We start from the raw sequence: 22,740 nt of genomic DNA, 5'->3' as shown, positions 1-22,740 counted from the left end.
AATATGTAAGACATGGTGTATAGTTAACGGAGCTCTCGGGCTCTGTATAATCAAGACTTTCCTGCATTAGAGAAAACAATCCTTTTAATAATCAGCACGACTTAAGTGATAAGGAGCCTGACTGTGGAGGAGAGGAAAGCAGCCTTACCCCTGTGACGTCCATGACCTTGATGGCAGCAAGCTGGCCGGTCTTGACATGACGACCCTGCAGGGGCAGGAGAGGGGACGGAGTCATTGAAAGCATCCATTAAAAACACAGAAAACGATTCAGCCATCTAAACAAATATTTCACTCATGTACACACTGCTATTGTCCTCATATAGGGAACCTCCTGTTTCCATTGGGCATTCACTGCTACTGTAATTTCTCTCTTCATTCTGGACTTTGTTTTTTTAATATGGAAAACTCTTTTTCATTTGATTCCTCTAAAACATAAATATATACATGCGTTTTTTTTGGAAAATTCAAAAGTGCCGTACTACGCGTAAAACAACATTGAAGGAAAACAAAGCACAATGAAATGACTGAAGAGAAACAACACTAAAAGAAAATTAAATGCTACAATAAAAAAAGATTTCCACTCTGTGGAGGTTACTCTTACATAGGACAGGAAGACCTGAATCAGAAGAATTTCAGATTAAGAGTCAGACTTGTGCATTAAATCTGCAAGGTAACCTGAAACTAGACTGTTTACTATCTGCTATGTACCTAGAAAAACTTCAAAATCAAAATTTCAATGGGAGCCAATTCCATTTGCATAGGTCATTATGTTTTAGTCAGCACATGAACCACAGACTTCTGTGGCAATATTAGTTTAATAAAGCCAATATTAATCTTAGTTGATACCCTAGTAAGCCGTTACAGTAGTATGAAAATCAGTGGTTAAAAAATAGGGCTATTAGGGGCCGTTGGGGTGTACATACAGTATACTGTATTCTATAGTACAGTATTCTTTTCAACTCTCTTTTTACCAGCATAAAATGGCTGCATTGTTATTAATAATAACAATAATTCCAAAAACAATTCAACAATCTGCACTTAATACGACCTAAATATATAAATGACAGATTTATACAACCTCCAAAATCTGGACATGTTCTAGAGAATCTTTCTCGCATGAACAGAACAATTACGAACTACAGGACGTTACTGTACGATACTGTTCATCATTCAATTCTTTTACCACTTGGTTCAATGCAATGAGTAATAAAGAATTCTTAATATGCTGGCAAGACAAACAGAGAACAAAAGCCACAGGTTAAAAACATCTCAATCAAACTCTAGGAATTTTTAAAAAATGTCTCCCTCAAGCAAACCAAGTAAACCAGTTTGTTTAAGAAACATTTTTTTATGGGATCATGACAACATATTAAGCACTGTAGATAAGATAATTATTTTGTCACTTCTGTTAGCATATTTTCACCTAGGGCTTATATATACTGCAGTACATTAAAGAGGTGCTGTATCAATTAATACAATTGGACAAAATAATTGCTAATTGATGTAAAACACCTTCTCATAGTGAAAATGGATTTGCACAATAAAAATTATTTATATACATTAATTTTACCTCATTTAAAGTGAAAGTATATAGAATTCAGGTAGCTCCATCAAACATTGCAGTCCTGTTTTCAGCACTGTGTATGCACACAATACTGCTTGAATTAGGCCTCAGTGTCTTAGTTTGCCACTGAGTGCTGGTGTATGTGATAGGAGCCTTAACCTAAAAATACTGTATCCAATGGAAATACCATAGCATTTCAGTATTCTGAGCATTGTGGTACGTTTTTCTGAACTCAATTCAAACTAATTGATTACAAAGCACTTGATGAATGACGTTTCCAGTTTTTTGCTTTTGAGCAAATAACTACCTGGAAAAAACACTACAGAACTATTTACAAAGCCTCCAAAACGTATTATATTAAGGGACACATCTGATAAATCTCAAAAGTGAAAGAAAGCCGTTCCTAATGCATGAAAGTTGTAATCTGTAAGACACTATAGCAGTGCTACCTGTCCAAAACGCCCTTGAAGGACACTACACTCTAGCACTTTAGAACAGCTTCCAGTTCAGTCTGGGTATTTTGCTAAAACTCCACAGCTAATTTACGATCTGTACAATTTAGACGGTTTTTTACTTTGTTCTCGTATGGCCAAGTTTCACTACTGTGACAAAATCAAAATTAATATTATCATAAACCTAAATTCCCTCCTCTACTGTAGCTCCATATGACTCGTTTTTTAAAAGCAGTCCTCAACTTAAACGACAATTTCCTTGGTGTACCTATGTAAAAGTAAGAACTATATTAGCTGTAAAAAATGTGCTTTCATACCTCATTTACCAGGCTAATGGGGCATTTCATAACTGAATAACCATACATGGATTCAATTAATTCAAAATAAAAAGGAAAGAAATCATAAGGTTAAGTGAGACTTTGTGGATACAAAACAAGACCCAGGTAACCGGTACAGACAGATCAAATTTGGCACGGTGCTAATTCAACTCCATGAGTATGTGTAATTGTTACTTATACATGCATATATTTATAAAAGAGAAACCCATTCTTATCAAACTCGGTTGTGATGAAAAGGAGAATTACACTTATATGTTGAGATGGACCTATCAATGTTTTGCGAGTCCCATATTGATCTCCGCTTTTCTGTCAGCAGGATCAGCCGATACTGATACGATCCGAGGGGTGGGTGGTTGGGGTGTTACTATTCAGCCAAAGACACAAAAGATGGTATCGGCTAAAATTGTTGTATTAACAAGTAAGACCACGACTGTTGCAGCCGACTCACGTGAAGTAACAAGCTGCAGTCTAACAGTTCTTTTATCTAAGGAAGATGACCAAATGCCATAACCTGAAAAGTATTTCCGACCGGAAACGGCATAGGTGAGATATCAAGGGGCAGAATCCTACATCTCCAAAAACCGAAAATGGTTGGTTATCTATAAATTCCATTATTTTGGTGGTGATTCCTTTGGCTTTAGGGCAATTGTTGCTGTACTTTTGGAATCTCTCAAATGTCGCCTGCACTGACGGTTGTCTTAATGTAAACATATCAGGGACTAACGGCAAAAAGGGCCATGAGGATTTTTGCAGCTTTCAAGATTTCAAGTACATTGAACCACGCAGTTCGGTACAACTTGGAACATTTGTTCATTTCACATGCTGTTTTAATATGATTAGTATTCTCAAAGCAGGCTCCAAAACAGAAGAAAATTAGGAACACGTCTAAATTTACAATACCAGGGTTTACTGAGATGAGAGAAGTCAGAGCACGAACCTACAGTGCATTTAACCTCTTTAATTTGCATCTACACTCAAGTTGTTCACATTTCTGAGCAGACTGGTTCGTGACTTTTATGAGTTTATGACAGTGTCCCTGTGCCATACATATTACACATATTATCTGCAACTTCACTTGTGATGTCGCTGCAGAGAGCAGTGCTTTTACTAAATGGTAGTTATCATTAATACAGTCCTAAACCATAGTGGACCATAAACCATAGTTTATGACCTTTGCAGATCTTGTCAAATTAATATTTATAGCACTAAGGCGTGTATGATATACAGTAGTGCTATCACTTCCTGTAAGACAACAAAGAAAACCCTAAAATGTAATTAAAAGACCAAGTTTGGTTGCTTTATGATTGGTTGTAAAAACACCCATGCATGAATTTTGTACTATTTTCTTGATTTTGTTAAAAGGCTTAGGTTAACAAAAAAACTTGAATTAATTCTAATGCCTTATCAGAAATCTGATCAATTTCAAAGGGTCACAAAAGAGCAACTCAAACAACAGACCCTGGTTTCCCTTGGGCCCCTGTCCAAAAACTTTTCACGGGTCTTGAAAACATTTGGCAAGGATCAATCTGCTGACCATTAGAACTTAAAGTCACAAGACCTCTGTTGCAATAGGAGAATTAGAGCACAAACACTGTAAAACCATTAAAAAAAACTGTGCAATTCCCTGAACAATAGGCACTCTTGACTCACAAAGCTGAGCAACAAATGACACAATGCACTGTGGCAGTCAGGGACAAGTAATAAACACAGAAGCATGTGAACAGTGTGCAAGAGACAGAGACCACAGTTACAGAGGCCTAACCACAGTTTCCTCACACTCCTGAGTCTGTAAATGGAGTAAAACAGCAGTGTCTGGGCATCTTGGATGACAGCTCTTTGGCTGCTGAAAACAGTAGCTAAAAGATGATGTAGTTTGGGTTTTGCGGTTGCATTTTAAGACTTACAGTACCAGATTTTGCAATAGATCTCACAAACTAATGACGTCTACAACTAGTCTGGATTTTAGGAAAATAAGCTTGTGCTATTAATGCTTTTGACATAAGCATTAGTTGAGCATGCATAGATCAAAACAATTAGCAAATGAGAACTTCACACACACAGGAAGCTGGTAAAATATAGCACTTTTCTAAAGGTAATCATAGGTCAACTTTACCTTCCAAGAGGAACCAAAACTAGTGCAGACTATAAATCCTCTGAAAACAGTGTACAGCTGTAAAATTCTGCTCTTTAAAATGTATTTACCTAGTGTGTAGATTCTTGACTAACATTGTACCATCTTCAGCTGAGCTAAGAGGAAGTGATTTAACACAAGACTGAAAATTAAACATTGAACACATCCATAGTGATCCACAGTTTTAACCATTTTTTTTTTACAGTAACAGGTGTGATCCAACCACTTCCCAACAAACCAGGGAAAATGCAGGAAGTGACACTGATGGCAAGGCTGCTTCATATTTAAGAGTCATCCCTGTAAATGACCAGTCACATACATGTACTGTATCTAAGAGAACATTTCCACTTCTCAATATAGCTGTCCTCTAAAAAGAAACTAATGGTACTGTAGCTGCTATTGCAGGTTAGCAGAGCAGTCACAAATAGGCTATGCATACTACATCACAGGGGTACCGTGCCGAACCGGAAACAGAAGCAAACAATAGATCTTGCATGTCTACAGTATGTCACAGGGGGTGGGTAGGAGAACAACATTTAACACAAGGTCAGGGCAGTGTAAGACACCTGATGAGGTGACTGAAAGCACAACCTCGAATTTCAGAGTTGTTTAAATATTCCCTGAGATAAATACCCCAAAACAGGAGAGGTGTACACAACTGATGCAGAAGATGAATGAGAGGCTCTCTAAACCATTTATCCTTAACAAACCAACCCAGTGAAAAACTGAGTGTGGCCTGCAAACTCCATTCATATATTTAACACAGTGCAGATGGGAGTCTTTGAGGGATTAATGCATTCTCACAGTACAACACAGATGCCTTGGATCTGACCTTGGCTCAGACAGATGCTTTAGTTGTTGCCTAATTAATTTTGTTACTCGTTTTTAAACAAATGAACAGGAGAAAAAGATTTAAAGATTTGCTTAACTCTTATTTTGAAGTAAATACTGTCAACAATTAATGTACAGGTGGCTTTTCTCCTCTGGTGCAGAAATGTTACACAGGCAGATTCCATTGACAACACTGCCTTCTTTTCTAGATAAAAATCCCATAAAGAAAGACCATGAACACACAAAATGAAGGTATGGAAGACACTTGAATGGCACACATTTGAAAGGGGAAGAAACACAGGCATGTTCAGATGCTAGATTCTTCTTTTTTCCTCCTCTTCAACAGCCACCTCCCACACAGCAGCTCACTGAGTAGAGAGACGTGTTTCCATGTTCTGAAATCTCAACTGCGAGGGCAACACAGTTTTTAAAAAAAGATAAGCTAAATAGGCCATTACAGAGTTAATGAATAACCAGCCCAACCAGTAGGCTGCAGTGAAAATGGAATATGACAGTGGGTGTATGTGGCTGACATGATAAAGAGGATTAGCTCTGCTCCATGGCAGTACATCAGTATGAGAAAATGTATTAATAATGAGATAAATGGATCCCCCCTCAGTAATGGGCCCTTGCTGGCTCTTTTCATCACTATTCTCTACTGTATATAGTCTAGCACATAAAATCCTATCTAAAGTTAATGTGCAAAGCATTCTTTACTTAAGGGTGCTAGATAATACACGTATGATTTTATTCTTTGAAATGCAAGAGACTGTAGTCCTTGCCTATACACAACCGAGTCCCATGATTCCCATTAATTTCCTTTTAACTCTCTACTACAGTTGAACTTAAAAGGGTTGAGCCGTTACATGTGTGACATGATTACTCTAACTCACAAACTGCAGCATTTTTATGAGTAACAGTATGGTAGTTTTAAGTTCTTTCCATGTGTTACAGCAACCAATAATAGAAGCAGTGATCTTATCAAGCTGAATGTTTTGCTATTGTATCCAAACTGCAAGCGATGTAGGATTCATTTGGTGGTTTTACTGCAATGCATTATGTCTTCGTGTTGTAGATATTAACATAGCTTATTAAAGTGCTAGAGACAGTTGATAAAAAACCTCACCACTCACATAAAACCTGTAATGGGTCTGGCAACACTACAAGACAGAACAGAAAGAATTGAAAAACACTGGTGTCTGATTGCCAAAAAAGTCCAGATTCATTCTTGAGCAGTGTGCATTGACAGAATTGTCTTAGTGGGTTTGAACACTAACACAGTTCTGTTGATATAGTAATTAAATCAGCAACATCTACAGGAAACGCTTCTTGGTAGATAATGGATTATACAGGCTGTTGAACCTTATTTCGGACTCCATGGTCTATTAACACCTTATAGATTCACCATAAGAATACAAGGCTGCCCCGCTTATGATCACCAATCCTGGAGGACTGCAGAATATTTTTTGTTTTTGAGCTCTTAGTTACCCAATTCATTTTTGTACATGCTCAAGTAATTTTACATTTTCCCTACTGCTCTGCAGTAGCTCTTGAAGGATCCTCATTCCACCGTCCTGGTCTGTAGCCCATGAAGATTGCTGTGCGCCTCTGACTTCAAATGCACAGTGTGTATTGAGTAACTACCCTGAAAACTTGTGTTCACACATAAGACAACCACTGCATAGAAAGGAACTTGCTCCACTTCAAAAGCCCAGTCTCATAAACTGTGATTTAAGCAGAAATGCATGGAGTACTAGAGTGACAGTAACTGTTACAGTGTGACCTAGGAAAAGTTTACAATGAACAAAGCAGAGGGATTAGACATTTGAGGCTGTCTATTTAAGTAATAAAACATCAAGGAATTCACTGCATGTCTATACAGAAGTCATGATGAAAATGAACAGGCAGAAAATACTGGGGTCTGTACTAACAGACACTGCATTTTAGATTTTTTTTTTTAAACTGTGGTGCCCCAGTCCCAAGGCGGTGATTAATAATAGCAACTCAATTTCACCAGAAAGGAACTTGAAATACCCGGTATCAGGAAATGAAAAGACATCCCTTTGTTGTCAAGACTGAATTTCCAGTTCAATCAGCATGCACTGAGGCCTCATACAGTGTGTACTTTTTAACATTCGAAAATTAAGAACTTTATTCAAGACTTTCCAGGAGTCAATGCTTCCAAAATCACAATTAAGGGGATACAGTAGTACAGGCATGGGAAGCCAGGTTTGAGAAGCTACAGATGACATGCTGAATGGAAGACTGAGGCATGCACCTGTGAAAGTGCCATCTAGCAATGCTGCTCACAGTTATACTGCAGAAACATCTCTGTTTCCTGTCGCAGTGGCAATGACTCAAAAGAAATCGGGAACCACCTCCAGTGTTAAACATTGCTGCTTCCTGGCTGTAATCAGTGGCCATGTGACAAAGAACCAAAAATTTGTTGCGTCAATGACATGCATGTGCTCAACCAAGGACACAAACTACACTTCGCAGGGACCGTTTGTCATTAGGGAAAAATGCCATTTTAATCCACTGCCTTTAGAAGACAGTTACATAAACCCAGAAGTTTAATTAAGTTTGGAAGTGTGCAGTACACAGCTATTTACACAAAGAAAACCATGTGAACTGCATTATCCATCAACAAAAACCCATGAAAATTGAACAGTTAACATGCAGTGTTCAAGATATCAAACGTTCTTTTTGAAATACAAATGAAAATATAGAAGTGCATGAAGGTTTTTGATTTTTTTTCTCCAAATATACAACATACAAAGAAGAAAACAGGATATATTGTGTTGTAGACCATTAACTGCACACCACTAAAGCAGATTTACCACCCAAAGGGTTTAAGCATCAAGACATATTGCTATTTGGATAATTAAAACAGAGCCAGAACACATTAGTCCAGCCCATCAGGAACAGGATCTCAGTACAAAGTAGGTCAGCACAGGCTGGATTCTCATTCGTGAAAGAATGTCTGGCCAAATGGAATTATCCACCACACTTTAAAACTAGCTTTTCCTGGGATCGGAGTAAAAATGTCAGCTTGACCTACATACCGATGGACACCCAGACTGTATCTCTGTCAAAGGGAACACACCCACCACTGGGGTGGGGACAGGGCAAGCTTGTTCAGCCATACTGACTGCTGGGCACATCAACAAGAACCTCAGGCATCCTGTTATTGCCCACCTCTGTCAAATTATTCAATGAGTCTGTGCTTTATTCAGAAAACGGTATCAGAAATTTGTCATTGCCACAACCCATAAACACTGCTTCAACGGAATGGGTTTTACCAAAATGGGTTCAATGCAATTTAATGTGTGCATGCTGTATAATACAGAAATAATGTTTTGTAAATTAAAAAATAAGAATAAAGGCAAGGAACACTAATTGGACAATGAATTACTCTTCATCTTTAAAGAAATGTCTTTGAGCTGTTAGTATGCTCTACTGATACCAGTTAAAAGTTTTTTATAATAAGGACTTCACAAATGATAGTAAGTTGAAAAAATTGAATAAAAATATATACAAGCAATCAATTTCTAATACTAATAAAAGACTGCCTTTATCTACTAGTATCACCATTTAAGTATTTCTGTTACAGTGTCATGCACTGGTGTGCTCTTGAAATAAATGCATACATTTAAGTATTCCAAATTGAGCAGGCAGCTCTGAAGAGACATGCACAAGGGCTTTTTATTTTGTGAAGAGGGACCCTTGTGGATAACTCTAGAGAGCGCAAAGCAGAATTAAAAAGCAGCTGAGAGAGTGTTTACAAACCATCAATATTAACCACAGCAATGAGCGCCGTGCTGAAAACTGAGCGTCGCAGATAAAGCCCCAGAGCAATCGGAGGTCCATCCCTTTGACCTAATTGCCAGCACAAACTCAACTGATGTCTCCATTAGTCACTCCTCTGCAAGCACAGCTCCCGGCCACATGATTCCATTCACGACTCAACAGAAAGACGCACCACCAACGCCTAGCGCCGTCTTACACCATCCACAATTTCTGCATAGCAGTGCAGTGTTTATCTATAATTGCATGTGTGCTTTTCCCCTTTGCGCTCCGTGGTGAGGCTGTCAGAACTTGTGCATTACAAATGGAACCTGAAACCCAAATATCCCCCATTTGTTTATGTGGAGGTAACCTCGCGGCCCAGGTGTCTTTATCAAAGGAGCATGTCAGTATCCAGCACGTGGAACTTTCTGCACTTCTGGACACGCAGGTGCAACTGGCCGTGAGAGGAAAGTGAGTGTCAGAGAGCTTTTTTTTATTTGGTCCAAGACCATTTGTCATCTGTAAAAAAGAACCATTTCTGAGCTCTTCATTCATAATTCACAGACCCGCAGGATTTAAATGGGTTTTACTGGTGGTAACGAGATAAAAACAGAACCGTTTTCCAGGGCAAGCAAATAGGTCACCCTTCCATCGCATGTTTCTGCTAATTAATACTTTTACAGAGATAACAGGGATAACAAAAAGAGGCATGCTGGGTATTGGCAAACTCATACCTTATTTTGGTAGAAATCTCCAGCTTCTACCCAATTAAATGTAAATGAGATCTGACAAAGAAAGAGTGTTTTGAAGCACATAACCCTCCAAATTAATTCATATTGCTGATGAAATAGAAACAATAAACATCACATACAGTAACAGACAAATGTACAGATTGGATGTCTTGAAAAATTCTAAAGTTGTAATACAGTAATCTTTGTCAATCTTTTAAAAAACATTTGTTTTTGTTAAATGCTATTTAAGGGGGATGTGAATAAATGTGACCTTGTTTTCTAAAATTCAGTTATCTATGACAAGTATGAATTTGCTATTACGAGTACATTATTATGACAAAGGGGAATTTCTCATTTACAAAATTCCTACAATCTGTAGCTCATTTTGCTGTATGATGATTTTGTGCTCCTGTTTCATTACATATACATAAATCTGGAAGACGCTGAGTGAGAGCCAACAGAGACACTGTTTTAATGTGTAAAAGAAATCTAACAAGTAATCAAGTGATGTTTAAAATGCTTCAGAAAAATCTCCTCCCCTTGAAGAAAGACAAAAATGCGTCAAACAAACGGTCATTGGGTAAAGTATGTTACCCAATGACCGTCACAATCAAGAAATCTGTTTGGTCCCTATCAGTCTGCATATCAATTCAATTAGGGATAGAGGATAGAACAAAATTAAAATGAATGGCAGTTCCGTACTGTATCTTAGCAACGATTATTGCACTGTCTGTAAAGAGTAACCAGCGTACAGATTAATACATACAGTAGCAGGTTGTATACCACTACAAAATGCTAATACAAATACTCTTCCACCAACTTTCTGTTACAGTTTTACAAGAAAAATTCATTGTGTTCACTGGTAGGTCTTTCAAGACAAAACTAAGAACATTAAATGGAAATGTACTACAGCTGGGACTTTTTTGTTGACAATCCAGTAGCAGACGATGTATGTAAAAGGAAATTACAGCAATATAACATTTTGGGAAAACTGGGACAATCAGCTTAATTCTCAATAGGCAGCTCTGAAGCCTGCATTCCTTCCATTGTTTGTAACTCCTGACTGCTGTAAATTTTAATCTGCTCCACATGGTAATTTAAGTAATGGCCAAAAAGCAAATTACTTTTTTTTCTTCAAACCACACTACTGTATATACTGAAATTTAAAAAAAAACTATATTTGCAAACTAGTTTGTTTTCCCAGAGCATTTTCAAAATAATTTTTGCAAACCTGAGTGATGAATGAGAACATTTACTGTAAGCATCGAGTACAGTGATATTTCAGTATGTTATTAATGTCTTGCCTACTCATTACCTGAGGTGATCCGATAATGCAAAAATTACAATGTACACAAAGCATAATATTCTGGGCAAACTTACAGCACATATATATGTTGGCCCAAGATATAAGAGACATGTAAAATGTTTATGGTGGTCATCTATATTATACCTTCACAAGGTACTATATTGTACAAAAGTTCTTGAAAGATTTTGACCACAGTTATATGATCTGAATGGGATAAGTGTAATAATGGCATTGATTTTAGGAGCTCTGTATGTCTTGAAGTTATAAATCATTCAGAATTTGGGATTTTTCACTCTAACATACTTGTTTTATTAAAATGAGCTATCTCAATCTAAAGAGAAAAGCTTCCTGTTACAGATAAGAATCCCTTCAGCTGCTTCACAGGGACAATCCTGTAAAAGAGATTGTTTTCTTAGTTCAAAACGCCTGGAAAAAAAAAGAATTCAGGATGGTGTTAAAAGCTAAAATGACGAAGTGTCAATGGTTGACCACAATCATGGCAATAGGTTAATGGACTACGCTGCTTTGTCGTGATCTGCTGAAGGTCTGTTCTTCAATCTCGCACACCGCCAGAACCAGGAGATCAGAAAATAAATTCAAAGATTAGCAGGGCTTACGAAACACCAGCGAGGCCAGCATTTACCTCGCAGGCACAAGACACAAAAAAGACAGCGCATCCATGTCCACGCAGTCTCTTAAGTATGAATCATGATTTCCTGCAGAGCTGCACAGAAAATTCAATATCTGAGCAAAGCAACTCCTCCACATACATGCAAAAGAACCACCACGTCAGTAAAGAAGTAAAACAAAAAACAGGAAAGTTACAGAATCATTGTAGGTGTCTCAGATAGAAAAGGTGACTGCTGAAAAAAAAAATCAATTGTTTGAAATGGCAAAAAAATGAATGTGATCAAGCAGAGCTTTCCAATCCTGGTTGTTGTGATCTCAGTGTCTGCTGGTATCCATTTCAGTAAACTCTTGATTTCTTTAAATCAATCACAGACGTACTGTATCTATCTGACTGCATTCTGCCTTAATTTAGTTGATGAAGCACTTCCTCACTTCCCCACCGGATCTGTGGTGGAACTGGTGCTGCTGGTATACAATGGGTGCATTTCTAACCCAGCTAGGCAAGGAACTTCAGTGGTAGATGAAACAGGTCCCCCCTATACGTGAAGCACTTTTGACATACAAAGAGCTAAATAAAAGCTATGAATCATAAATACTAGTGAGACCCTTTTGAGTTGTTTTTACCCTTTTGGGATGGAAATGTTTTTAGTTTACCTGCAAAAATTAATAACACAAACTTTGCAAAGCAGGAAAGTTAAGAAGAGCAATCAATTGTGAGTTCAATTAAGGGTTCAATTGCAAAACTGGAGTTACAACAGGACTGAAAATCAGCAGATACAGGGTCACCAGGACCTAAATTGGGAAACACCGCTTTAAAGGCTTATGCATTAAAAAAAACAAACAAGCAAACAACTTTGAATGCTGAAATGACATTAGCTGATTTGTTTCAAGGAGCTGCATCAGAATGATCTAACAAATAGATAACAAAATGACCTAACAACCAGATCATGGCTTCTTTAAGCATAGGTGATGTACATACTGTAGAAGAACTGTAACTCTGGCAGTCCCACTATTTTCAGCTATTTTTTACCTAATGAAACTAATAGCTTACTCTAATAGCTAATAGCTCTTACTATTCAAAAGAAAATACTGAACAGTAGGTTTAAAAACCTCCTGAAACACAGAATGTTCACGAGGGATCTTCATGGTTTAAGATCTTGACACCGTCAGGCTCTTGCCAGAAGAGAGGTTACAGAATGTCTTAGAAGCACACAGTACTATACAGGCTAGCACACCAATATAATATGATCTGATGAGTGTTCACTCCAAATGAGAGCACTGGGGATTGTCTTTTTTAAATAGCTTTTCAAAGAGGTATACAACCATTTTGGAATTCATGGGTCATACTCTCCCTGAGCAACCAATAGGTCACACCTTAACCCTAAAACCCGAGATATAAATCAAACTGGGCATACGATATTACTATCCTTGGGGGGGGGGGGGGAGGGGGGTAATCAAATGCAAAAATGACATCTAACACAAACCATACAACAAAAGGTCAAGTGAAAATATCAGGAGAGTAAAACATGGGAATTGGCTACAAACATCAAAACAAAGGCTCACCAAGTGAAGCAAGAGTCTACCAAAGTCAAGATGAAAATCAGTATAGTGCAAACAACACTTGCTGTAAGTACTCTATGAACAGATTCTTACCTTTTAATTATATTTAGCAGATGTCTAAAAATACAGTATGCACACCTTTACATCTTGGCTTAAGTCTTGGCTCATGAATCTTACTGCCAGAGAGTATGGAGTTTTAGAGTTTGTGGTTGCAATACTGTGACCATGCCAGTATTTCCTGTATAAACTTGCTCAGACAATATATGTTTATAGACAAGTCTGAAAGCAAATACTTCAACAGTTGTGGTCATACATCAATTTGTTTTTAATTTTAATTCATAGTACTGAAAATGATTTAAGGTGAACACCAAGTTGTCAAGACTTTTTAAACAATTAAAAATATTGATATTTTAAGAGTAATACATCTAATCTATTTCAATAAGGGGTATTATTTTGGTTCTGAAATTCTACTGTAGTAAGTAAAGCAGATCTTGTCATAATTGTTTAGAAAACAATAAAATCCAGAGAAAAACATGTCTTGTTTTTCCAGATTATTTTTCTGCAATAGAAATCCAGACAGCACATGATAAACTACTGTATGCCTGTGAAGAAATTGAGAAATGTAACCGTATCCTGACAAAGAAAACTGCAATTATTCACAAAAAAGTTTTTTTGTAAATTACAATATTTTGCATTACATCCTGACATAAAAAGCTAAACTCCAGTATTATCTTACAAGACTGGATTCCATCTGAGCAAAGCTGTTTGTAATGTACGCTAGTCTTGAACAAAGAGAATCACTGTAGATCTTCAATATTTTCAACAGGGAATTCAAAATCACATTCTCACTTTCCCACAGTTTGGAGAAGTGATAAAATGTTCCTCACACAATTCGTCCCTGTTCGTGCAAACGCATGTAGCACTGAATTGAACCGAGCTCAGACCTGTAAAAAAAATTAGCTGCATTTTCATTTCTTGTAGTCCTTTCAGTCTGGTGACTGAATCCTCCCTGTTAACTCTATTTCCAAGCGGAGAGATGCACAAGTATATAAATATAATTTCTCTTTGCTGTACACTGCATTCAATTCTAGCTGGCAAATGGGTGTGATTAATCACACTATGGTCACAATGATTCTTCATTAAGAATCACAAGTCAAAAAAGAAAAGGCGCCCTTGCACTGACTTAACAAAAAAGGATATTCCTGGCTATTTTAAAAAATAATCTGTGGAAAATTAGTGTTTAAATCAGCAAACAAAATGGCTTTTGCAAATTCAGTGATGCCATTCAGCTGTAGTATGGATGATATTTTAACACATTAAAAGGCACAAAACAAGCTTAAGGCAAAGAAGTAAAGAAACAAAAAATGCAAAGACAATTAAATCAGTTTATCATAAAGCAAAATGGAAGATTTATCAATCTTTCTTATGTTTGGGGGGGGGGGGGGTGTCTGAAGTAGTAAGGTAGAAAAAGAATCGATAGAAGAATTCACAACTCGCTGAAAATCTTTAATGTCTTTAATAGAAAAAGGCAGCCGAGCTTACAAAGCAATTACCATGCAGGAGGAGAAAAAAAATAAAAAGGGGCTTTTAAATGACACTGCATGTAGGCTTCTAATAGGTGAGGAGCTGCAAACTAATACAAAACAAGGCATGAAGTTCTAAGGTAACTGCTGCACCAAGATTAGTGTTCAACTTGTTGGTGCTTAAAAAACTACACCCTACCCATCCAGGAGGTTCACTCAAATACTAGAATCTGAACTGCACTTCACAATTATCTGGTCGATGATTTTCTCTTCCATCTATGTTTGTAATTCGGTGTCGCTCACACGCAGTACAGTACCTGCCATGACAACCTCAGCAGAGGCCTGTAAGTGCTTTCAATTCACTGCGAGGTATCTGTCAATCTCTCCTCTTGGGATCAAAGTTGGTGATGCACACAATAATTCCCCTAAATTAGAATGAACAAAATTGCACTGCTGGCTTTTTTACTTATTAGATATCAAACCTTCATGTATTTGATTAAACGTAGAATCATGAATTTATGTTGCCAACAGGACTCTCCCCCACGCTGTGTGCGCGCGTTTGTCACATACAGTAGGATGGTTAACGGCTAGAGAAATGAAATGTTTGGAGGCTGGATTGTCGCAGTGCTCACTGAGGAAAACCCAGCAAGATCTGGTTCTTTACTTTATACACCTTTAAGACAGAAATATTATTGCTGGATGGCAGGATTGCATCAGTCTCTGAATGATGACCACTGATTGTACAGTGCCAGTGCCACAGAAAACAGCACCCAAATAAGTGACCTCCTCACTGTTTCTTTTGTCCACTTATATTTTCCAGATGCATCCAACAGGACACACAATGAAGTCCATGGCCATCAGAAGTACAGTAGGAGACGTTTCCTCCAACAGACATAGGTAGACGTTATGAGGATCCTACTACGCTAACATCTCTAACCTGCATGTTTCTCATTTACTGTTTTAATTTCCACGTCATATTTTGAAGAAAATGTCTGAAGAGTTAAATGTTTAGGCCGAGCAGTCATCCAATACAACATTGGTAGCCAGAAAAGTGCTTACAGCCCGATTAGATTTTAATCATGAACAGGAAACTTAAGATAACCCGATTGTAAAATCTTAGAGGAATCATGGTCATTTTGGAGTTACTGATGCAGGAAACAGGAATGACAAAGAGGTATGCTTGATTCTTGATGTCATCTCTAAATTAACTGCCTCAGGCTTAGATGGGCCAATACAATACCATTTGCTTCATTTGTCATACTGTGAAAAATATTAGCAGTCTGTAAAAATCAAGTTGTCACCTCTTTTCTTTCAGATTATTCCAAAAACAATGGTGGAAAGTAATGTTTCCTTCACAAAAACGGCTAAAAAATATATTCTCATAAATGGGATTTATTACAGAAAACATCTGGGAATTATAACTCATCACTTGAACTATTTTTGTTGCTTCAAAATGTATTTGAAAATGCTCAAATATGTAAAGTTGCTGTGAACAGATAGTACCTGCATTTCACACTGATTAAGACATTCCTGATAAGCCCCGATTCTTTGTATATTCAAAGGAGGCAGCAACTGTATTTAAGCACAATTATAAATAGAACCCAAACAAGCTCATGTCAGTGTCAGAATAAAGCCTACACACAATGGCAGCTTTAATTACTATAACCTCTTGTCCTGCATTTCTGAAGGGTAACAATTAAATAAATGCCTGGTTTTAGTCATGATGGAGAGAAATGCGCCCACGAGACTGCAGAATTATAAGCACAAGCACTCACACTTCTCACACAGTCAAGGCCACTGGAAAGATGCTGTCACTTTATTTACAAGGTGGGATCAATAATTCGGGGGGGATTTACTTCACAGCAGAGAGATTCAGAGGCCCTGAAGTTTGGCCTGTTCAATTTCATCACTAACACCGAACTCCTCAGCACCAACAAAATGGCTTTGGCACAAAACAGCAAGAGTCTGTTTAAGTCTGCAATCACGAAGCCATTTAGATTTTTAGCACCTATCTCTTCAGGTAATGTTAGGAAATAAAAGAAAAACATGGAAATGTTGAAACATTTTGACTAATAAAATCAGAAATTAAAACCTTGGGGTGAAAATCCTTTGAGAAAGTGGCAACATCCAAGCATGTTGTAGTAGACCAGTACTGTAATGATACCAACAGTTTCACAAACTAACCATGGTCAGCCATGATATTCACTGTTGGGAGTTGTAAAAGCCAAGGAGGTTGTCATGAGACAAATTTGATTGCTTTAAGCTTTGGTTGCACAGTTAATCTGTTAATGATATTAACCCCACCCCCGCGTGGGTAAGTAGAGTGCATGGCTTAACATCCGTAATCCAAACCAACAGGACTTGAGCAGCTACAGCTATTTCCTAAATCCTGTGGTTTGAGGACAGACCCAAATCTTACAAAGAACTCAATGATACCATTACATTTTTCCCTTTTATTGCTAGTTTAGAATTTGTGCCATTTGTACCACTTTGCCCAGCATTACTGTGTGTTTGTTCAGATCCTCAGCAGAGGCAGGTATGGCACTCTTTTTTTTCCCTAAGGCTGTGACCTAATTATTCAGGTGACTGCTGTCAGAAGAAGTCTGGGAAAGTGAACTGATTTACTAAACATATATCTGATTCAATCAGAAACATACACACCTTATTTTATTGCAAGTACCAAATTCATGTTTTTACATGTTCATGATTAAATAAATTCTGATTTAATCACAAAACGACATAATTAAATAATAAACTTAAATGGCAGAATTAAGCACACAGGCCATAAAGTTTCTTTCCCTGAGGTGAATAAGCAAATGTAGGTCAAGGAAAAAGTAGCCAGCATTACAATTAACAAATACTCTACAAAATAATTAATATATATATAAATACACTTAATTTAAGACGTGTGTAAACTGCTTCTGCATTTCTGAAGGGTAACAAATCACGCAAGAAATGACTGATAATCAGATGTCTGAACAAAAAAACACTGAAAGATTTGTATTATTGGATAATGTATTGCTTAAAAAAATTCTAAAATAATTTACTGTTACTTTAACATTAATAGCACTGCACAAATCACAATTGTCATAACTAATTAACTAAAGTCCAGAAAACACAAGGATCACTTTTATTCAGACTCCTGAAGTTAGTAGTTTATACACCCTCCTCTGAGGGAGAATTCAAACAAGATGCCTCCTGCTGTCAGGCATTAGGATGTGCAGTATGCTTTGGATCACTGTCATGGAGGGAATGATCATTTTCAGATCAGCTTCAACTTTCTAATAATGGACACTGTGTTTGGAAGGGGCAGATTCAGCTTTTTGTGCATTCCAATTTGTAGAGGTCCATGACCAGTCTTCAGGGAGCTCTCTGACCTTAACATGCTGTAGAATGTCTTGTGTGTGTTACTTCCTTTTATACCCCAGGGAAACCGGAAATCTTTGGAGGCCTCTGTATAGTTCCGGACGCTACTATTGTACTTCCAAAAAGCAAAATGTTATTACAGAATTTTTTATTTTATATGATGGAATACTTATAGGTATTGTATGAATACATTTGACCCTTGTGTTTTTTGGAATTCAGTTATATATGTAAACATGATTCTGCTCTGTACCATGGTATTACAGTTATATTTCTTTATTTTTAAGTAAGACATTATCCAATCCATAACTCTTGTTCTTATGTCAGAACGGGTTCTGAATAAATCTGGAAGCCACTGCTTCATATTCTGTAATTATCAGTATTTCAATAATATATTGTGTATAAGAAATCTGTGTAAAGAGAAAACAGAACACTCTTTTACACTGGTGCTCATTATTCTAAATAAGCCAATTTAAAACAAGACAATTGTTTGCAAAAACTTGTTTTCAAACAGCTAAGTTTTACTTTTTCTAGGTTGATATATGAAACAAAAAGACTTATTTGTAGAACATACCATATTAAGATATTTTCTATACAAAACAGTTATAAAGTATTGCATAAATAAGTTAAAACAAGCTCCTCAACTTACTTTCAGTTTAGTGTAAAGAATTAAGCTTTCTTCAGGGTTGTGATTTTTCTTTACATTGTTTGGTGTGAATGACCAAGTAGCAAAGCAGCTTATAACCATCTCATCAAAACTGCTTGCTAACAAAGGAAAGGCATTTCTAATTCAGTGATTTATTCCCAGAGCTCAACCGGTAAATAGTCTAACTATCACATTCAGTTAAACTGCACCTGGCTTCATTTGTTTCTAAAAGAAGTTATTAAAGCATAAACAGTGAATTATGTCTCTACAAGAGATGGGTTCAAGGTTGAATAAAAATAATTGTACTGAGGTTTCACATGAGAGTTCACATAATTTAATATTCATCTTCATCGCAGCTTGTTAATTTCACAATGATAGAGACATATAGACCAGAGAATTGTTGCAAGCCTTTGAACTAGCATGTGAAATGGATACAGGTGCTTAAAAATGACATCACCGTGAAACACTACAAGGGTTCATGAACTGATGTTCATGACTGCTTTGTTAACTTGAAACTTAGTGTTCATGCCTTCTCAGATCTCTCTTGCACGAAACAAAATGACAAATCTTGCTTTATTGCTTTGCTGCACAGAGGGTTCAAGAAAATGGAAAGCTCTATAACCCTCCTTTTGTACTTACAGCAGTCTTCAAGCATGAAGCTCCAGGAATTTAATTCCCAAACCCAATCCTACTTTTCCCAAATGTTCTCAAAGATCACTTCCGCTTCCTGTACACAACACCAGCTGTCAAGCAGGCAATGTTTTGTACAGTAATGACCGAGTACTGCAGCTACATAAAATCAATAGGCAGATTTCAGCAAATCCTTGGACAGAACCATATAAGGATGTACTGTACACAGAAAAGCAATTAAAAACCAAACGAGTTCATTCTGCAGTATTAAACACAAAAGCACCGGGGCCCCTTAACCTTTGATCTACTACGGTAGATCTAGTTGTAAGCTTGCATGCTTTCACCCCGAGAACTGCCTCTCTCCTAATCCCACGGCAGAAGGAAATGAAAGAGGACAGCAGCAGCACACGGACTCGCAGGCTGCTCCACCTCCAGCTGGCCTGCTCCGGGTAACGCGGGAGACAGACTCGGCTCACAGTCTGCCCGAACAATGGGAGGCTGGATGCCGAGTGCGTCATAATCCGGTGGCGGGCATTAGCAAGGACGTGGGGCATCAGATGGTAGGCCAGACACCCAGAGGCTGTGGCATCTGTAAGTGGGGCAATTCCAATTAAAAAGATCCAGCCCATCACTTGGTAATGAGAAGAGAAGGTTTGAGGGGGAAGGAAAAAAAAAACAGGAAGGTGGAACCACCGAACAAGGCGTCTAAGGATTTCAAAGTCTTATTGAGCCCCAGCTGCTTAATATTATCTGTGTGCTATTTAAAGCACAGTTCCTAACCATCAACTTTTTCTTTACATTCATTTATCTACTCTCCCTCCCCCTCTCTTTCACTTTCTCTAAGAACAGGACCCCAAACCACACTCTCCCATCTGCAAAGACGGATTGGTGTTGTAATACCCTGCTTCCTTCACTGATAAGCTTCTGGTAGAGTAAAAAATAGTTTTACACATATTACAGTACACGCACAGTCTGCCCAGGATCCTAGAGATAAATGACACAGCATTAACTGGCTGCAAATGTCTATTTCAGTGCACATGATTGAAGAGCTAAAAAAAAAACTGAAACCGGGGTGCTTTAAATCGATGCTGCAGGTGGGTACTGTTCACAGGCTGCACAGAAGATACAAAGCAGCTCAGTCTTGGGAGCTGCAATTATCTCTGAGCTGTGGTCTCGGAGATAAGAGGAAAACACAAACAGACTTATTTCGAAACCTTGCAGCCACTTGTTGATTAGATATTATGTATTACACATCACATTAAATCTATTATTGACACGTGGGAATGCATTCAAGCCCAAACTAGGGCAAGGTTCCTCTCCCCACTCCGCTGGGGTGTAAGCCAGAATATTACGCCCCAGGGGAGAGGGTAAAGAAATGGGTTAATGGGTAGGTGTTCACAGATTCATAGCTGCCAAATGTACAGCTGGCTGATGAATGGGACTGGACACAGCTGCTGCTGATCTTGTACCACATAACACAGCTCATGGGTCAATAGGATAGGTAGTGAAAAAGAAGACTCCCTGCACGTATGACTGTGAATTCGGGTGTGTTTTTCTTTTACCAGCTTTGACTGATCAGCACTGTCTCAACTTGACTCGGTGCTTAATCTAAAATCTCTCTTACGCAAGACAAAGGAGAGACAAGAATATACATCTCCATTTCATGTTGTCAATAAAAGTACAGCACCTATAAAATTAGCTTCTACTTAATATATACTGTAATACCATCTAATACAAGAACAGAACAGTGTCAAGGAAATTATAGATTTATGTTTAGATTTATAAGTGATTTTAACAACAGCCTCTAATTTTATAGATTATTGTAAACCTACTGTAGGACAGCTCAGCAAATACCTTCTAGTCAGGACTACAATAAAGTCACAGTTTCCAGGCATGAAAGAATTGTTCATGAGAAATCAAAAATACTTATCTAACCATTAATACTCTATAGATCATTTCCTTTATCTAGTAAGCATAAGAGTTCAGGACCAAGACTGTTGCTCTTCCATAAATTTATAAAGCAAAATTAAACAATTCAGACACTTTGAGAAAATATATTACAGCAGCACAAAAGCCAACTGCTTGGCAGCAAAACTACAAAACTATTGGAAATGGAACAACTGAAAAACATTACTCAGAAAATCAAAGGAGAATTATCCAAATGAACCTAATTCACGACATTTATTTTTTTTAATGAGTTGCTGTGTTTCATTTCAGTAATATTAGCCTTCCTTTTTTTTCCTCGAGCCCTGAATGTTTAATTTATTGAATTCCTACAGCAATTAACCTTATCTAAGGCACGGTTTTAACAATAAGCAAAGAACTCAAAAAAAAATGTTTCAATTTAAAACCAGATGAATGAAAAGCATTTTTTTTTTAAATGCCATGACAAAAAAAGGTAATAAACACGTGGGAAGACGCTAAGAGACTGGCAAAGCCGATGAAGGAGCTCAGTTTTCCAGCAAGCTGTTCTGATTTTTTTTCTCCTAACTGCAAACTAAATTTTTATAAAACTACTGTAATTAATACAATATGAATATATTTATACATGAATAATGAAATAGTTACTTCGTTTGAGAGCCTCATAATCCTCCGTTTTACTTACCACCTGAAGGACAGAGTATAGCCAGGATAAGTAGAGTCACCCCAAACTGAGACAGACAGCAGAGTATCCCATGTTTGCTGTTGATAGTGTCATTTAACCACTGGACCACCGAGTTCCCAATGCCTATCAGCACTGGAATGACTAACCAGCTATGTTTAAGCATTAAAAAAACCTTCATCCTTGACCTATTCTTAACCACAACTTAATCTTTACATTAACTACAGTATTTAGAATCATGTGTCCAGTGCACAGTAGCATTTTCTACACGGACTAAAACCATACCAAAATGTTTTTTCTTAATAAAAATATGCTTCACTTTAAAATGCAGTCTTTAGGACCTATATATCTCAGTTGTTCTTAATACGTGAACATCTCAAAAGCTAATAGCAAACTCCACTAAAAGGATGCAAAAAAGGCTGTTAGCTCAAGGTTGTGCTGGAGTAAACATCAGCGTTTATCATCTGTTAGGGAAGAGCACACTGGGGGCTTGCTTTATTACCATTTAGACTTAGTAAATTAAGCATGTAGTCCATTAAAAACACAGACATGCAGAGCAGTTCAGATACCGCATCCAAAGCAAAACTTTCAATAAAGAGAAGAAATAGAAGATGAGGACTACAACATCAGTGAAAGGAACCCCT

General features: G+C 37.5%; 1 protein-coding gene across 5 annotated transcripts in view; it reads right to left on the bottom strand.

Moving 5' to 3' along the window:
• LOC148836717 (traf2 and NCK-interacting protein kinase-like) overlaps positions 1–22,740 on the bottom strand; it is a 119,296-nt gene that overhangs the window by 65,734 nt on the left and 30,822 nt on the right. For all 5 annotated transcript variants that reach the window (XM_088912972.1, XM_088912973.1, XM_088912975.1 and 2 more), the window contains exon 3: positions 149–205. In XM_088912972.1, coding sequence (XP_088769098.1) covers positions 149–205 — 57 coding nt within the window. The remainder of the gene's footprint in view (positions 1–148; positions 206–22,740) is intronic.

The sequence above is a fragment of the Atractosteus spatula genome, chromosome 4 (genome assembly GCF_055471065.1).
Source record: "Atractosteus spatula isolate fAtrSpa1 chromosome 4, fAtrSpa1.hap1, whole genome shotgun sequence".
Classification (NCBI taxonomy): domain Eukaryota; kingdom Metazoa; phylum Chordata; class Actinopteri; order Semionotiformes; family Lepisosteidae; genus Atractosteus; species Atractosteus spatula.
Note: the sequence above shows the minus strand (reverse complement) of the source record. Positions and strands in the feature narration are given on the sequence as shown.